Below are 15,840 nucleotides of genomic sequence, written 5' to 3'. Positions count from 1 at the left end.
CTTTATTTCATGTTGTCCAGTAACAAATTTAATGGTTAGGGTGCAGGTTGCTGGAATTGCACTGAGCTTTGAACTAGTGCTGTAACTTTTTTTTTTGCCTGTTGTAGAGGTATATAGATTTAAGAAGATTTAATTATTTACTGATAATAGGCAAAACAATGAAAGCAGATTCAGGATTAGCCATTGGTTTGGTTTGCAGACAGTTTACAAAAAGCCAACTAAACAAAAACAAAACAGGCCGAAGTCAAACAAGGCAAATCTAAAAGCAAGGGAAGTTTTGTTCTTTTTCAGATATGTCCTTGTGCACGCCACTTATTTTCCAAGAAAGGACTAACCATGAGCTCGACACTGCAACTCGGATACAACTCGTTGTAGAGTTTGAACATCTCCTTGACACAGTTAGACAATTCCCGGTTTCTGAGCTGAGTAGGTTCATGGTCTTCAATGAGGACGTCAAGCCTCTTTAGACTTGGAAAATAGTCCAAGAAATGCTTTATCATGTTCATCTCTTTCATCGTCGCTCGAAACCCTTGAATCTCCAACCTGTTCACTGGACAAGACCTGAGTGAACGACCTTTGTCTTCCCGAGAAATGCATGGACAAGCATCCCCACACTTATCAGTTACACAATGTAGTATACCCTGAAGACATATAAGGCTAAATGTAAGTGAAAAAGGGCTTCTTCAACAGTAGACATGTAATTTTCATGGTTTACAATCTCTACTACCTCAAGGATTATAGTTTCTAGACGTGGACAGTTCTTAAGAAGAGCTGGCATTGCTTGCCATCCTCGATCCTCTTCACTCGTAATACCTAAGAACTTGACGTTGTTGAAAACCGGCAATGTATCACAGCATTGAGAAAGCACCTGAAAACAAGGACATTTTTTCAACTAATGTTTCCACAAAAGTACTAGAAGATAACTGACCTCGAGAGTATCAGCAGTGAAGGAAAGTTGCTGAACATTTTGAATGCCATTCATGAGCTTCACCACATTGCCAAAGTGGACAACAACATTACCCTCATCATCATCCTCATCCTCTAACAGCTCATTGTTTGGCTCTCTTAGTCGCTTAACCTGTTTATCAGTTACTATAAGATTGATGGTAGCATGAATTAACTTCTTCATATTGACCAACGGATAGTCTTGCGCAACTAAGTCATAGTAGCTCAACACATTCAGGTTTGGAGTATCAAAAGAAACCCTCGTTGGATTCTCATACTCTTCACAACCGGTGGCATGGAGACTTAGCGTTCTGAGGCTTGCACTTGACACGGTTACATCCGACTCTCTCCACTCCATGTTAGCCATTCGTAGCTCCTCAAGCACAGTGAAAGAAGGAATAAACTCCTCAATCTCACCACAGAAAATCAAGTCAGAGTCAATCTCAAGACTCTTAAGCATGGGTAAGAAAGAAGAGTCGCTCCACACTCCACCGGGCCACCACCAATCAACACAATGTTCACTTCTCAACTTCAGCTTAACGAGTGTCCTACTAAAGAACAGATCTTTAGGCAACTGATAAGTATCCTCTTCCCTATCCTCGACAGTAAAATCAGTGAAAAGGTCAAGGTCCGAAACGCCGCGCTGCAGGACGTTACAGATCCAACGGTTGACGGTATCTGGATGGACACCGGTGATACACTTTAGGGAGAAGTTGTTTATAGGAGAATCACCCTGCATAGCGAGTACACTGTCCACGAAACGGACGAAGCTCTGCCGAATATCTTCCCTCTCTCCTTTACCATCTTCAGGATGAATGAAGACAGAGTCGTCAATGTCGAGATTGGGATTGAGTTTCCAGAGATTGAGCCATCTCTTTGAGAGAGAAGAAGTCACAACAGCAGACTTTGTGGGAAGGCAGGACAAGATATGATGAAGAAGCTCGTCTGGTAGACTGGTGAGACGGTCCATCATACAAAGGCCAACCCAATAACAGTCCTAGTCTCTGCTTCCAGATTTAACAACTTGTCCCTAAAAGAGGAGAGAAGAGACAATAGGCAACAAATAAAAACACAGTTAGCTACGCACGTACACCTAAAAGCAAAACCCTTTGAAGAGAAACATAGGAGATGAGAAATGACCCTAAAGTTAGGGTTTTTCAGAGAGTGGATGCAGTGAGAGGTGAGAATATACATGGCACTACAAGCAAGCAAGGATATGGAAGAAAGCACATACCCAGAGGAAGATAGAGAGAAAAGTCAGAGGCTTTCACTTGGACAAGACCAGAAAACGAAGACAAGAGGACATGGAGCACATTTAGAACTGAAGGCGGCGGATTAAGGCAGAGTCTATAGTCTGGAATGAATGCCGGTTCTATTTAACCAGATGTTTTTAATATCCCGGTTTAATTTGGCAAACAAACCGAGACTGCTTAACTTTGGGGAGGATATTGGATTTGTGGATTTGAAAAATTGATAGATTTTTAAAGAATTGAAAAATTTTCAAGGACTTTAACAAACATGTGCATCCATATTTATAGAATCTATGTAATCCTTATGGATTATCATGGATTTTCATAGTTTCTCATTAGTTTTTGCTATTGTTTATTGTTTATGTAAGTAATTGTATAACAATATTTTTTCTAGAAATCTTTCATATAATATGAATGATGTGTTGGAAGGAATTTTAAAATTTTAGCTCTGAGATGTACAATAAAATATTTTTTATGGTATTAGAGTTTCGAAAGACATGCTTGATGTGTATGAAAAAATTAGGTTTTGTGATGTCTTTTATATAGATGTGTTTTTTTTAATTGACATAATAGATCTATTTTTTTATTTAAGTATACATAATAATGTGATATTTATTTGACAAATATTTCTTTTATAAGTTTGTCATCCAAACATTGAGAATATTGTATTATAACTCTAGTATTTTGAAAGTAATGAATGATGAGTTAAAATATAAGGAATATTATTTCCACCATACAAAAGTTTAATAGAGTTGAATAACTAAAGATTTTACAATGAATTACAAAATCATCACTCCAATAACCAAGGATTTAAGGAGGGTTATAAATCATCACACCAATAACAAAAGATTTGATTAAGATTTTAAGAATACTAAACCAATAACAATAGAACTCATAAATTCTTCAAATTTTTAAAAGTTACACTCCCATTGACCCCCATGTTTCCACAAAATTAATAATTAGATTTAAATGCAAGTTTAGTTTGGTCTCTTTGGGTCCACAAAAATTATAAACTGAAGTCGAAGAAAATTAGTTTGGTTTAGTTTAATCTATGTTCAATGTTCAGTTTAAATTTAGTTATACTCAGTTTAACTTTTATTTTGGTTTGTGTTTAGTTTTTTTTATATCAGTTTTGTTTATTTCTTTTCAATTTAGTTGAATTGGTTGCTACGAAATTAATAATTAGGTTTAAATATGGGTTCAATATAGTTTGTTTGGATACAAAAGTTATAACTGAAGTCAAAGGAAATTAGTTTGGTTTAGTTTATATTCAGTCTAAATTTAGTTATACTCATTTTAACTGTGAACTTGTTGCTATGATATTAATAATTAGATTTAAATTCAGGTTCAATTTAGTTTGTTTGGGTCCACAAAAGTTATAATTGAAATCAAAAGAAATTAGTTTGTTTTGGTTTAGTTTAGTCTATTTTCGATTTAAATTTAGTTATGTTCAGTTTAACTTTCCATAGAGAAGTTGGTGAGTGTGTAATAATAATCCATCCACGGGTCTTTATTCATCTTCTACTTCTCATATACAGAGATGAGTTTACACAAATTCTTTGCAAAGTAGAAGTGTGGGGTATCATACAAAATTTAGATGTCCTGCATCATTAGATTTCTGATTGAATAACTGTCTTTTTATGGTGTATGTACACATGACTTGAACTCCTTTCAATAGAGTTTAGCCAGTCTAGTTGTCTTCCTATGTTGTAGTTCAGAGATTTAAGTATGTGTCAGTTGCTTACTTGGCTACTTGATTGTTTCAGTTATAATCCATCATTTGCAGCATCATTTGTGCAATGTTATTTGATAGAAGTCACAACATATTCCAATTACATTCGGTTTGTATCAAACTTATTAGCACAAACCCTTTAGCCAAATATAATAATTTCAATCAATATGATCATATTATTGTCGGTTACATATTGTTGCCGCGAGCAACAAAGCCGTTGTACTGAGAAAATCCATCGATGTGCTGAGGTTAGTATCAATAAAGAATTCTTTTAAAAACAAATCAAACCCAATTCGAAAAATGCACTAATTCTGAACAAATTTAAAAATTTGATATTTGAAAAAACAAAACTAAATCTTACCAAACCAAAATATTATGAACACCCAAAAATACTTAAATCACAATTATATATTTAAAATGTTAATTATTTTAAATCTTATATCCAAATAAATATCAGAAAATATTCAGAATTATTCGAAATACATGATAATATGAAAAATATTTAAATTGCCAAAGTAAATCAAAGATACTCATTTTTTTGTTCAACTAAACAAAGATACTCAAAATACTTAAAAACTAGAGTTTTGACCTGCATGTCCATGCAGGTATATTTTTCATTTTATAAAATATATAATTAAAAATTTAAATATATAATTTACATTTTAATGTTATTATATATTGTATAGTTATATAGCTTTATTGTTTTAAGTTTCTTATTTGACATAATTAATATATAATGATTTGTTGTATGTATTAAAATTGGTTTTTTTATTATTACACCTAATATATTTTAAAGTTCGGTACAATAAATTCATAATTTGAAATTATTAAATAGAAAATCACGTACAAGATATATTTTTAATACAATTCTACATTTTGCATACAATATATTTTTAAAATTTATTTAATTATACTATAGAAATGATATTTTTGAATAATTTATGTTTTCATATTTTATTTTAAAAATATACTATAATGTTATTATAGTGCCTAATTTTATATGTAAACACATTATTCTGTTTAATTAGTTCAGTCCTAATATTTTTTTAAAATTATGCATTACAATATCTATTATATTATTTTAGTAACTTTATTGATATATGATATTTTTGATGTTATAGTATTAAGTTAGTATTTTTTTTTGATTTTTTATTAAATTAAGATTTTAAATATTATTTAATTTTTACAAAATTGTTCGTTTTCCGTGTTTCATTTTTAAAAAATACTTTAGGACCTATTATTTTATATTTTGTAAAAATTTTGAATTTATCATAATGATTTTAGAAGATATATTTTTAATATTAATATTTAGTCAATATAAATTTGAAAAATTACGTAAGTATTTTGATTTTGGAAGACTATATGACTTTTAATTCTTCTTTTTATTAAATTAATGTATTATTTTGTTTAATAAATATTAAAATTTTCAGAAACTTTTTCATATTTTTCAACAATTTTTTTTTATAATTGTAAATAAAGAATAAATTTATTTTTAAATTTATTTTCTTATTAATATTGAAAAATATTTAATTTTCAATTTTTTTAGTAGCATAGTTTTTAAATAACACATGAATTACAGGTTAGTTGTATAATTAATATTTTGTTGATAATTATTTTTAGATGATATATTGTTGGGAGTTTCAATTTAAATAAAATAAAAATATATTATTATTTTTAGATAATATGTTGTTGTGAGCTAGAGAATATACGTTAGCAACTCGTTTTTTAGGTGTAAAAATATTACATGATAGAATTTCTAATTTAATACAATATATTCTAAAATTATAAAATTTATAAAGTATAGCATATCTTAATATTTAATTAACATTAATTTATGATAATTTATAATCACTAAATTAGGTATTATTTATTTCATAAAAGATATTTAAAATGTTTGGTAAGATTTTATATTAATATTGAAAAATATTTAATTTTCAATTTTTTTAGTAGCATAGTTTTTAAATAACACATGAATTACAGGTTAGTTGTATAATTAATATTTTGTTGATAATTATTTTTAGATGATATATTGTTGGGAGTTTCAATTTAAATAAAATAAAAATATATTATTATTTTTAGATAATATGTTGTTGTGAGCTAGAGAATATACGTTAGCAACTCGTTTTTTAGGTGTAAAAATATTACATGATAGAATTTCTAATTTAATACAATATATTCTAAAATTATAAAATTTATAAAGTATAGCATATCTTAATATTTAATTAACATTAATTTATAATAATTTATAATCACTAAATTAGGTATTATTTATTTCATAAAAGATATTTAAAAATGTTTGGTAAGATTTTATTAGATTTTTTTCAACAGACTTTTTATATTGAAATTGATTTATTTTTGATATCCTTATTAAGTATTAAGGTATTTTGAAAATAATATATATTTAATTGATTAATGTAAATAATCAAATCATATTAACTAATTAATGAAATGGTCTAACATGACTTTTGTACAGTAGATTTTTTTGTACTTCTCTTTTAATAGAGAAGATGGCGGCTATCAGTTATGTAATTCAATATCCGTGACGTCAATTGTCAAAACAGATTAGTGGCTTCTTTTTCTTTTTGGTCAAATTCAGCAGCTTCTTTTTTTTTTTCTCTTCTCACAATTTAGTCAAGAGAATCACTCGAAAAAACCAAAAAGAAAAGAGGAAATTCAAAAGTGGCACTACAATTCTCTTTGTATAACAGGTTCTACATTTGCATGATTAGTGTTAAGCTATTTCAAAAGTTGTGATGTATCACACAACTACCACATAACATAACTGATCCACTAAGCTTATGAGTCCCAGAAAGATGTCTCATGTTTTGACAAAAATTGTTAGCTACAAAATCACAGAGTACCGTTTTGTTTTTTCGAGTTCTTCTTTCTATACGAAGGTCTCTCTCTCCTGTACAACAGTACGAATGACATACATCATAACTAAACCTATTCTCTCATTCCAGAAAGACAAGCTTGATGCAACGACTTTGCATCCATTATTTAATACTCTGCCTAGGGACCTATTTGTTGAGCTAGAAACTTCTTCAATGATGCATAAATATTGTCTGGAGTAGATTTGTCTAAAAGCTTCTTCTGCAACATTTGTGTCAGAATCTTAGTGTGTTGCAGTAGCAGTAGCAGTTTTTCGTGCTGATTCTGGTTCGTTCCATCTCCTTTGAGGTGGTGGATGATATGATTATTTACAGGCCACCAAGAAAGATCCCCAAGTTAAAACTGACTCCTGTTTTTCCAGTGACTCAGTTGAAAAAGTAGTGTGATTTGAGCACTTCCTTTAAATCGAAATCACCTCTCTTTGGTACTGGAGGAAACACGAGATTCGGGTATGACTCTTGGAAACTTTGGAGTAACTGGATCAAGAATACAAACCAGGCAGCTTCAATCATATATTCTAAATCAAATTGTAGAAAGAAGTAGTAACTATAGAGAGGTATCATCACTAATGTTATTGATAATTTAGTTGGAATGCATATGATCTTGTGCTCAGTCAAGCTGGATAAGACTTCACTAGCGATCTGAACATCGCCTTAGCTTGCTTTGGTAGATTAGATGTGTAGAAAAAGAAAGTCCTAAGCTTTCTGTATCTAACCAGAGAGTGTTATAAGGGACTTACATCTTCAAGGATCGGTGTGCTGTAAAGCTCAACGAATTTCTCTCTAAGTATTCTGTTCATTGTGTCAACATCGCACGCATGCGTCCAGTAAGAGTCATGCACACCTGCAAAGTTTAGGCCAGCCTCTCGACATGCAACGGCAGTCATCATCATGTGAGTGCCGTCCAGCGAGTGCACAAAGTTGGGAGGAAACGCTGTTCTTTGTTTCCTAACATCCACCTGAGGATTTAAAAGAAAGAATCCTTTTTAAGCCTCCAGAGATCATCATACAAGTGGGAATCTTGCTCAGTTCTCATAAAGAAAAGAAAGGAACAAATAGGCTTTTTACCGTGTTACCCTCTCGCTGCAGAGCCAAAACCTGAAGAGATGTTCTTATCTGCAAACCATATTTTTGTAATCTTTAGTCAAAAAAATTCTTGGCTCCCAGCAGAGATGTTCTTGAAACACTTACCAGATGTCTTTCACTTCTGCAATAAGGTTGCACAACAGGAAGTCCAAGAGGCGTGGTCCATCGTACTGGATGATTATCGGAAGCGATAATCTGTAAAGTTGACAAGACGGACAAAAAACGAAAAACACAGCTCTATTAGATTGCTCATCTACCAAACGTAAAGTAGTAGAGTTAATAACAAGCTACAGAGACTGCACCTTTGCACAATCACCAAGCCAACTCATAATGGCACGTGCCGCTTCAAATATCTCTCCCAGGGCAGCTAGTGTTACCTGAGCAGAGAAATGTTTTAAGTATAAAGATTTAACATAACTAGAAAAAGGATTAAATAAAAAATAGCGTGAATGCTATTACTCGTCTTACTTTTGCTGAATAGCAAGCAGCAGCAAATAACATTCTCTCGTCACTGATAACACCCTTCTCTTCTAATCTTCTTTTGATTTGTTCACGTGCTCCAACATATGTGACACCATATACTGACGTCATTACCGTCTGCTTTACCAGCTTCCTGTCGACCTAAAATTAGAAGAAAACTTATCATCATCGGGAAAGAACCTTTGATGCAAACCTTATAGATGATCAACAACCACTGAGACTCTCACTTGATTGATGAGGATCTTTGCCAACGCGGCGGTTGGGTTTGACTCAGGATCCTTATTGCTGTCCTTCTTCATTATTTCATGGACCCTATCTCACCACCAAGCCAAGAAGAAAAGAGACAGAGAGGAAAATCATCAGTGGAATGATTAAACGTATTGACAGCAGCATCGCAATGATATGATTTTACCTCAATGAAATTTCAGAATAGACATCAGCTGGTTTCTCTCCCGCAACTAGATTAACTGCTGCTGCTTCAAACTGAGAGAGTAGCCAGCCAGTTCACAAGAAAATAAATAAATACTACATGAGATTGCATATGACTTTAAACTAGACAAAAAAAAAGAAAAGGAAGATTACAAATGTTTCACGAGATAACTTACACTATCTCTTCCCAAAGCTGCATAATGCTGTAGACCATTGCATGACCCATCCTGCACATAACAAATGATTTAAGGTGAAAAAAGAAAAAAATGCTACTTTCAATATAAATTTTATGGGGCTGCTTACCTGATGTATAGGCAAGTGGGAGATTACAGAATAAGGTGAAGGACTTTTCAAGGCTTGCCCCAGAATGACACATGCAGCTAAACACTGAAAAGGATCCTCAGCCTTTAACCACCATCTTTTTCCGTGAATAGCGTTTTCAGCTGAGTCTATTATATCATCCAAATGGTTTTCCACAAAAGCCAGACGCCCATCGTGCGAAAGCTTCTCAACACCACCTGCATAGAGGTTCGCTAAATGTATTTTCAGCCAATACAAGCCTGACTTTCCAAGTGGTCTTCCTTCAGCAAACTCTAGTGTCCCACGACAAAGATCAGAACTCAGATGATTCAGATGAGGATGCATTGGGTATGCACGTCCCCTGAAGTCAAGATTGTGAGGGTAGTAGAATCCTTCCTCGTCTTTCATTTTTCTAGCCACCTGAACTCGTTAACTTCAGTCCATATATTCGCTAGTAAAGTGAAGACAGACCAAAATAATGAGAACGAATTTCTTACGGAGAGCTTGAGCTCAACATCACATCTGAGAGAATGTCTCTCTCTGTTGGTCTTTTTGGCCTTTCGTACACTCCATTTCCAGGATTGGATTTCTTCTGGATCCTCGGAGGAAGGTTTCTCCGGTATGGGAACCTAAACAGCAAACAAAGAAAAGAAAAAAAAAATCATACACACACCAGTGAAACGTATAACTTTGTAGATGAGTTGGCTTTTAAAGTGAAACCCTATATTTACTTACGTCTTCACGATTAACTAAGCCTGCAATGTTGCCTCCATCAGCCCAGAGCCTTTCTACCACATCAAGTATTTTCCTATTAACCCTCCACTTGGTGTTCCCAAGTGTATCCAATGCCTGTTCAAGTGGATTATTTAATGTAAAAAAACACAACCAGAAAGAAACAGCAAACACACAAAATAATAATAAATATCAAAGATACCTCAAATACTCTATGAGCAGTCTTGGAACTAATATCTTTAAGTGCATCTTGCTGTTTTTTGGATCCATGAGTACGCATAATGTAGGAAGGCAAAAACAAGTAACCACCCTTGTCATATCTGAAACATATTTAAGTACGTAAGAACCGAGAACAAAAATGGCTATAAAATAACAATAACAAGGCATGATTATTCATATGTAAGGGAATAAAAAACTAGAGCCGAAGAACAAAAAGAGTTGATCATCAAACCATACCCTCTCCATCTCTTTGGTGGTACCAACATTGGAACATAGGGAATTAACATATGCTTAGCCTGCATGAGGAAGAGACAAGAACAATGAAATATCATCTAATAGTGTTCACAAATTGAATAAGCTTAAAAATCAAAAGAGACATCTTAACTCACAGATTTATCCAGTCCTGCAAGCAGGAGCGAGTCGCATTCAATAACTCCATATCTCCTCACCAGTTTTGACCTACAAAACTCCAAATTTCCAAAGATAAGCAAAACTTATTGAGAGAATAAAAAAAAACAGCTTTCTTTCACTAGGTAACGATATTGAACATGCATTACCCTACCCTGGATATTTGGTGACGGTTTTGAACTTATGTCTGAATGCAGGTCGAAACTCGGGTATAGAGTCTCCTGACTGAGTCAGTGGAGGTTGCACATAAGCTGTTTCGATCAAAAGTTCTAGGAGACGGCTTCCAAGCTGTTAAAAAAAAAAATTAATATGAATCCAACAATAAAAGACAGTTCCAATTCAAAATTGCTACATACCTTAGCTTGTGTAGCTCGCCCCCATGGTTTGATACCTTCACTTTTCACCACTTTTAGTGCATCAATAATCCTTTTCCTACGAATCAAACTATTGACACGTTTCCTAAGCAACTGCTTATCCTTCAACTCCTCCTCTGAGTCCTCTGCATTGTTCTTCCGACTTCTCTTCAAGAAGTTATGAATCCTCACCTAAAAAAAACCACCGGCTCATACATAACTGCTTACTTCTTTCATTAAACTACTAATCCATACATACCTCATGCTCTATCGCTATGCCAATACTGACAGCAGCTTGAACAACTTGGATACACCCATCTTCATGTCCGGACATAACCAAACCCATCATCTTATGCATCACAATAACCGCCATTTTGTCAGCAGGCAGAAGCTCGATGTGGGGCGCATAAGCTGCTCTAACCTTCTTGCTCTTGTTCTTCTGAAGCTTCTGCTCCCTCTCAATCACCTCTTTCAAAGGCTGGAACCAGCCCAAGAACATGTGTTTCACATAAGGCAAGCTGGGAGCGAGACTCTTCTCGCACATCTCCTTCTCCAAGTCTCTGTACTCGTCAACCGTCCTCTCCCACGCCTCGGTCTCTTCCTTCACCTGCCTCCTCCTCAAGGAATCGAACTTCCTCTTGTCGATGTCTTTCCTCTCGATTTTCACGGTCTGGTCAGCGAGTTTAGTCAGACCCTTGAGGAACAGAGCGGAGATCCATGGCGGGTCTTGCGTAAAGAGCTTCTTTCTTCCAGAAAGTTCGTTCCTTTCGACGGGATTGTCAGTAAAGGTGGCTCCTTTGATGGTTCCGGCGTGGCTCTCGAAGCTCTCGATGAGGTTTCCGTGGAAATGGACGGTGGGTTTCTCGGTGGTGACGGAGAGGGAGGTGGAAGAGGAGGAGGAAGCTGCTGAAATCGGAGGTAAGAGGCGTTTGGTGGCTTTGCGGCGGAAGAGAGCGGAGGAGGAGGAGGAGGGAGGCTTAAGCCAGGTGATTAGGGAGGTTTGGTGGTGAAAGAGAGAGGTTTGGTTTAGGGAGAGAGAAGGAGAAGCTGCCGCCGCAGGGGAAGCCATGGAAGGAGGAGGAAGGTGGAGAAAGAAGATAAGGTCTTCTTATGAACATTTGAAGAATTGTGAAGGGAACAATCCAACAAACCTCTCTAAAACCTCTACTCTTTTGTTTTATTTCAATAGATAGATATTTCTCTCTAAAATCAAATTTCCATTATTTTCTAGAAATTAAATAAAATTTTGAACAGTGAAATTTTTAATTAAATCGAGACAAGAAAAATATATAATTCTGATGTTTCACACACTATTTGAAATAAATTCAATCTTAATATTCACATATTTTTATTTTACCTTTTTGAATTTATTGTTCTAAAAAATGTAAAAAAAAGTTTCTTTGTTAAAATTTGTTTTTAATATTAAATAATATTATATTATTATTTCGATTATATATATTTTTAAAATGTATCACTTTTATAATTTTGTTTTTATTAAATTTAAAGATTTGCAACCAGCAAATTGTTTATGAAATATTTATATCATTCTTCAAAAAAAATATTTTCTTTTAACTTTTTCATATTTGTTGGAGATGTTTTCTAACCCACTCCAAACCCGATTTAAAAATCATATTTACAAAGATAGATCATGATACCAAATAAAATATTTGAATAACAATAATATTTAGAAAAATTAAAAATAATAAACTGAAATTTTAAAAATTGATAAAGTATTTAGTAGTTCAATAAAAAACCAATAAGAAAAAACATAACTAAGTTTTGTGTTTGAATTTGGTAAAATCTGAATTTCTAGATCATTTTCTTCCATTGCCAAGTACAGAAAAAACAAAGTTTAAACCACAAGAAAAAAACAGATTATGTAAACTAAGCTTTAATTTGCTCGTTAAATAAGAAGAAATAATAAATTAAATGTTTTGTTTTTTTATAAATTATAAAAATTTCACACACGTAAATATTTCAATTATTAAAGTATTCAACACAAGTAATTATAAAATAATATTTAAACAATGCGAAAAATAGACATAAACAATATTTGACGTGAAGATTTAAATTTGTGAATCTTGTGAGTTATGAGTTGTATAGACGCCGGAAGAAAAAATGATATGGTTTAATAAAAAAAACACCAACAAATATACTTTATTAATCTTACACCATACTTTTATTTCAAAAGAAAAAATAAATAAATTTTAAATCCTATTAATTATTTTCGTCTCTTCCGCATTCAACCTACTACATGGCTGATTTGTATATTATGATTGGTTAATTACTTTTTTGCTATGTGTCATATTTAAGAGGGTTTCAATGGTTTGTTTAGATAGATTAGTGATAATCTAATAGTTATATTGGAATCCAAGTACATCTCTGTTATTTTTCTTTTCAAAATAGAGTAGTTTTATTAAAATTTCAGTTCTACTCTTTTTTTTTGGTCAAAATTTCAGTTCTACTCTATTTTTTTTTGTTTTTTTAGTAAGTCAAATTTGTTTTTTTAAACCTACTTATAATCTCAATTGTGAATATTAAGGGAATTAAGTTTCTTTCTCTATTATTTTTTTCCTATATTCTCTCTATAATTTCGTCATCTACTCTCTATTTTCTTCATTCTATTTAAGTTAATCTCATGTTCTCACGGTATAAGAGAAATAAGCTCCTATTCTCCTCATCTTTTCCGCATTCAATCTATGACATGGCTGATTGGTTAATTATTTTTTATACTTGTAATATTTAAAAGGGTTTCAATTGTTTGTTTAGATAGATTAGTGATAATCTAATAGTTATATTGGAATCCAAATAAATCTTTGATATTTATCTCTTTTTCTTTTTAAAATAGAGTAATTTTATAAAATGTTCAGTTCTACTCTAATTTTGTTTTATTTAAAAGAAAATACAGTATGAACAAAAAAATTGAATTATTTTATTTTAGAGTAATCATATTTTTATTCTACTTTTGAGTTAAAAATAAAACTAGAAAAAATTCCAAAATAAAACGTATAATTAAATATGAAATTGTGTTAAAAATTCTCTTAGGGCTAGTAAATTTTGGTGATGGAGTTTGCATGCAAATATTTATTATTAGATACATATTCATTTATCTTTTCTGTAACTACAAAGTCGAATGGTGAATAAATGCAGTATTTCATATTCATTCAAAGCCATATTTCTCACAATAAAAACAAATAAAATAGTGAAAAAGTATAAGAGAGATGATAGAAAAGTTTTCATTTGAGAGATTTCATCTTTTTGTGAGAAGTTCATCTTTCACACGTCACATGACTAATGGTTCAATTATTTTCTAAAAATTATATAATTAATACTAATAATATTTTTTTTTGAAAAACTTGTAGTTAATGCTTATATATTTTTGGGGTTTAATAAAATGTTCAAGAATTTGTTAGGCTGTAATTAGGGTTTCTATGGTGGATTATTGATTAGACGAGCACCTGAACCAATTTTTGAACGTTTTCAAAATAAATTATTCTGAAAAAAATGTATTCTTTACACCCTATCTGCCATCTAGGCAGACGCCTAGGCACCGGCTATGTAAAATAATAGTGTCAAATAATATATCGTTTAAGACTGTTTCGTAAATATGAAAAAATAATTAGATATTTATTTTAATCTTATTTGATTATTAAAATTTTATAGCATTTATTCTTTTTATACGTTTGATTAGAGGTAAAAGATAAATCAATAAATATCACTTTTTATCATAAAACAACACTTATTTTTAATGATACTCCCTCCTTTATGTTTTAAAAGACGTTTTGGAAAAAAAAATTGTATCAATATAGTTGTCGTTTTCAAGAAAACAATGCAAATTATATTGACAAAAGACTATAGTCACCCTATATTTACTCCACTTCACGTGCTTTCGTATACAAAATAACCAACTAATGAAGGATAACAAAGGTATTGCACTTGGTGCAGTAATCTGTGAAAGTTTCTGTAACGACATAGTAATCTGTGAAAGTTTCTGTAACGACATATAAAAGAAAACAGAGAGGGGAAAATGCTCTTTTAAATCCCCAACTATTTGAAATCAGCACTTTTAATACTCAACTATCACTTGCGCAGATTTATTCCTGAAATTATTATTGACTGCGCAAAATCAGATATTAAAAAATCAAAATTAGTTATTACACAAAAAATAAATTATAATTAAATAAAATATTGATTTGGCTTTCAAAAACCTAGAAATCTTTAAAATTGCTGCTATCTAAGTGACTCCGAGAGAGAACAAGCGAATATTATTGTTAAAGAAAAAAAATCATTTTCTTTATTTTCAGTATCAAATTTTTATATTTTTACTATAATTTTTTTTATATCATCGAAAATATAATTTTTTTTATATCATCGAAAATTATCTGAACTCGACGAAAATCTCTTTCATCATATTGCATAATTGATTTTAAGAATTTATGGGTTTTTAAAAGTCAAACCGATAGATTTTTCTAATTATAGTTCATGTAATAACTAATTTTGGTTTTTTAATGTCTGATTTTGTGCAGTCAACAATAACATCAGGAATAAATCTGCACAAGTGATAGTTAGGTATTAAAAGTGCTGATTTTAAATAGTTGGGGATTTAAAAGCCCATTTTCCCAAACAGAGAGAGTATTTTAGTATGTGAAGAAAGTAGTTTGTAAAATTTTTCCATAATTTTTTAGTTAAAAAATATGAACAAACAGAAAATCAAAAATTATGAAAAGACATATTTTATACAGCATGAAACCCACTAAAAATAAATACTTGAAGTTTGATCGGTAACCAAGTACTGTACAAACATTGTAAAGACTATAAAACATATTGGGGGGGGGGGGGGGGGGATGGGGGAATGGAATAATTTTAGGGAGTTTGATGATTTTAAAAGTTGAGGAAATTTTAAAAGTTGAGTAGATTTAACAAATTTTATCATATATTTTTATATAGATTTTCATTAGTTGTTTCTGATTTGTATATAATTATATTGATTGTTATTTTTTATAAGGTAAGCAAGT

The 15,840-nt window shown here is 31.8% G+C and overlaps 2 protein-coding genes across 2 annotated transcripts; both read right to left on the bottom strand.

The window, feature by feature from the left end:
- Positions 1-159: 159 nt before the first annotated feature.
- LOC108812831 (F-box/LRR-repeat protein At3g58930) lies at positions 160-2,334 on the bottom strand. Its single transcript, XM_018585201.2, has 4 exons — positions 2,180-2,334; positions 929-1,975; positions 728-868; positions 160-641 (listed from the first exon to the last, which is right to left on the bottom strand). Exons 2-4 carry the CDS (start codon positions 1,916-1,918, stop codon positions 288-290), a joined length of 1,485 nt encoding a protein of 494 aa, XP_018440703.1. The 5' UTR covers positions 1,919-1,975; positions 2,180-2,334; the 3' UTR covers positions 160-287.
- A 4,367-nt stretch (positions 2,335-6,701) lies between these two features.
- Positions 6,702-11,974, bottom strand: LOC108813288 (DNA-directed RNA polymerase 3, chloroplastic). Its single transcript, XM_018585806.2, has 18 exons — positions 11,085-11,974; positions 10,829-11,017; positions 10,627-10,760; positions 10,454-10,523; positions 10,302-10,360; positions 10,048-10,165; positions 9,849-9,962; positions 9,611-9,742; positions 9,117-9,533; positions 8,990-9,040; positions 8,797-8,867; positions 8,612-8,696; positions 8,373-8,525; positions 8,207-8,281; positions 8,010-8,099; positions 7,887-7,934; positions 7,559-7,777; positions 6,702-7,295 (listed from the first exon to the last, which is right to left on the bottom strand). Exons 1-18 carry the CDS (start codon positions 11,892-11,894, stop codon positions 7,185-7,187), a joined length of 2,946 nt encoding a protein of 981 aa, XP_018441308.2. The 5' UTR covers positions 11,895-11,974; the 3' UTR covers positions 6,702-7,184.
- Between the last annotated feature and the right edge of the window lie 3,866 nt (positions 11,975-15,840).

This window comes from Raphanus sativus, chromosome 6, assembly GCF_000801105.2.
Source record: "Raphanus sativus cultivar WK10039 chromosome 6, ASM80110v3, whole genome shotgun sequence".
NCBI classification, from domain to species: Eukaryota; Viridiplantae; Streptophyta; class Magnoliopsida; order Brassicales; family Brassicaceae; genus Raphanus; species Raphanus sativus.
The sequence above is the reverse complement of the archived record's forward strand: the minus strand, read 5'-3'. Positions and strand labels throughout refer to the sequence as shown.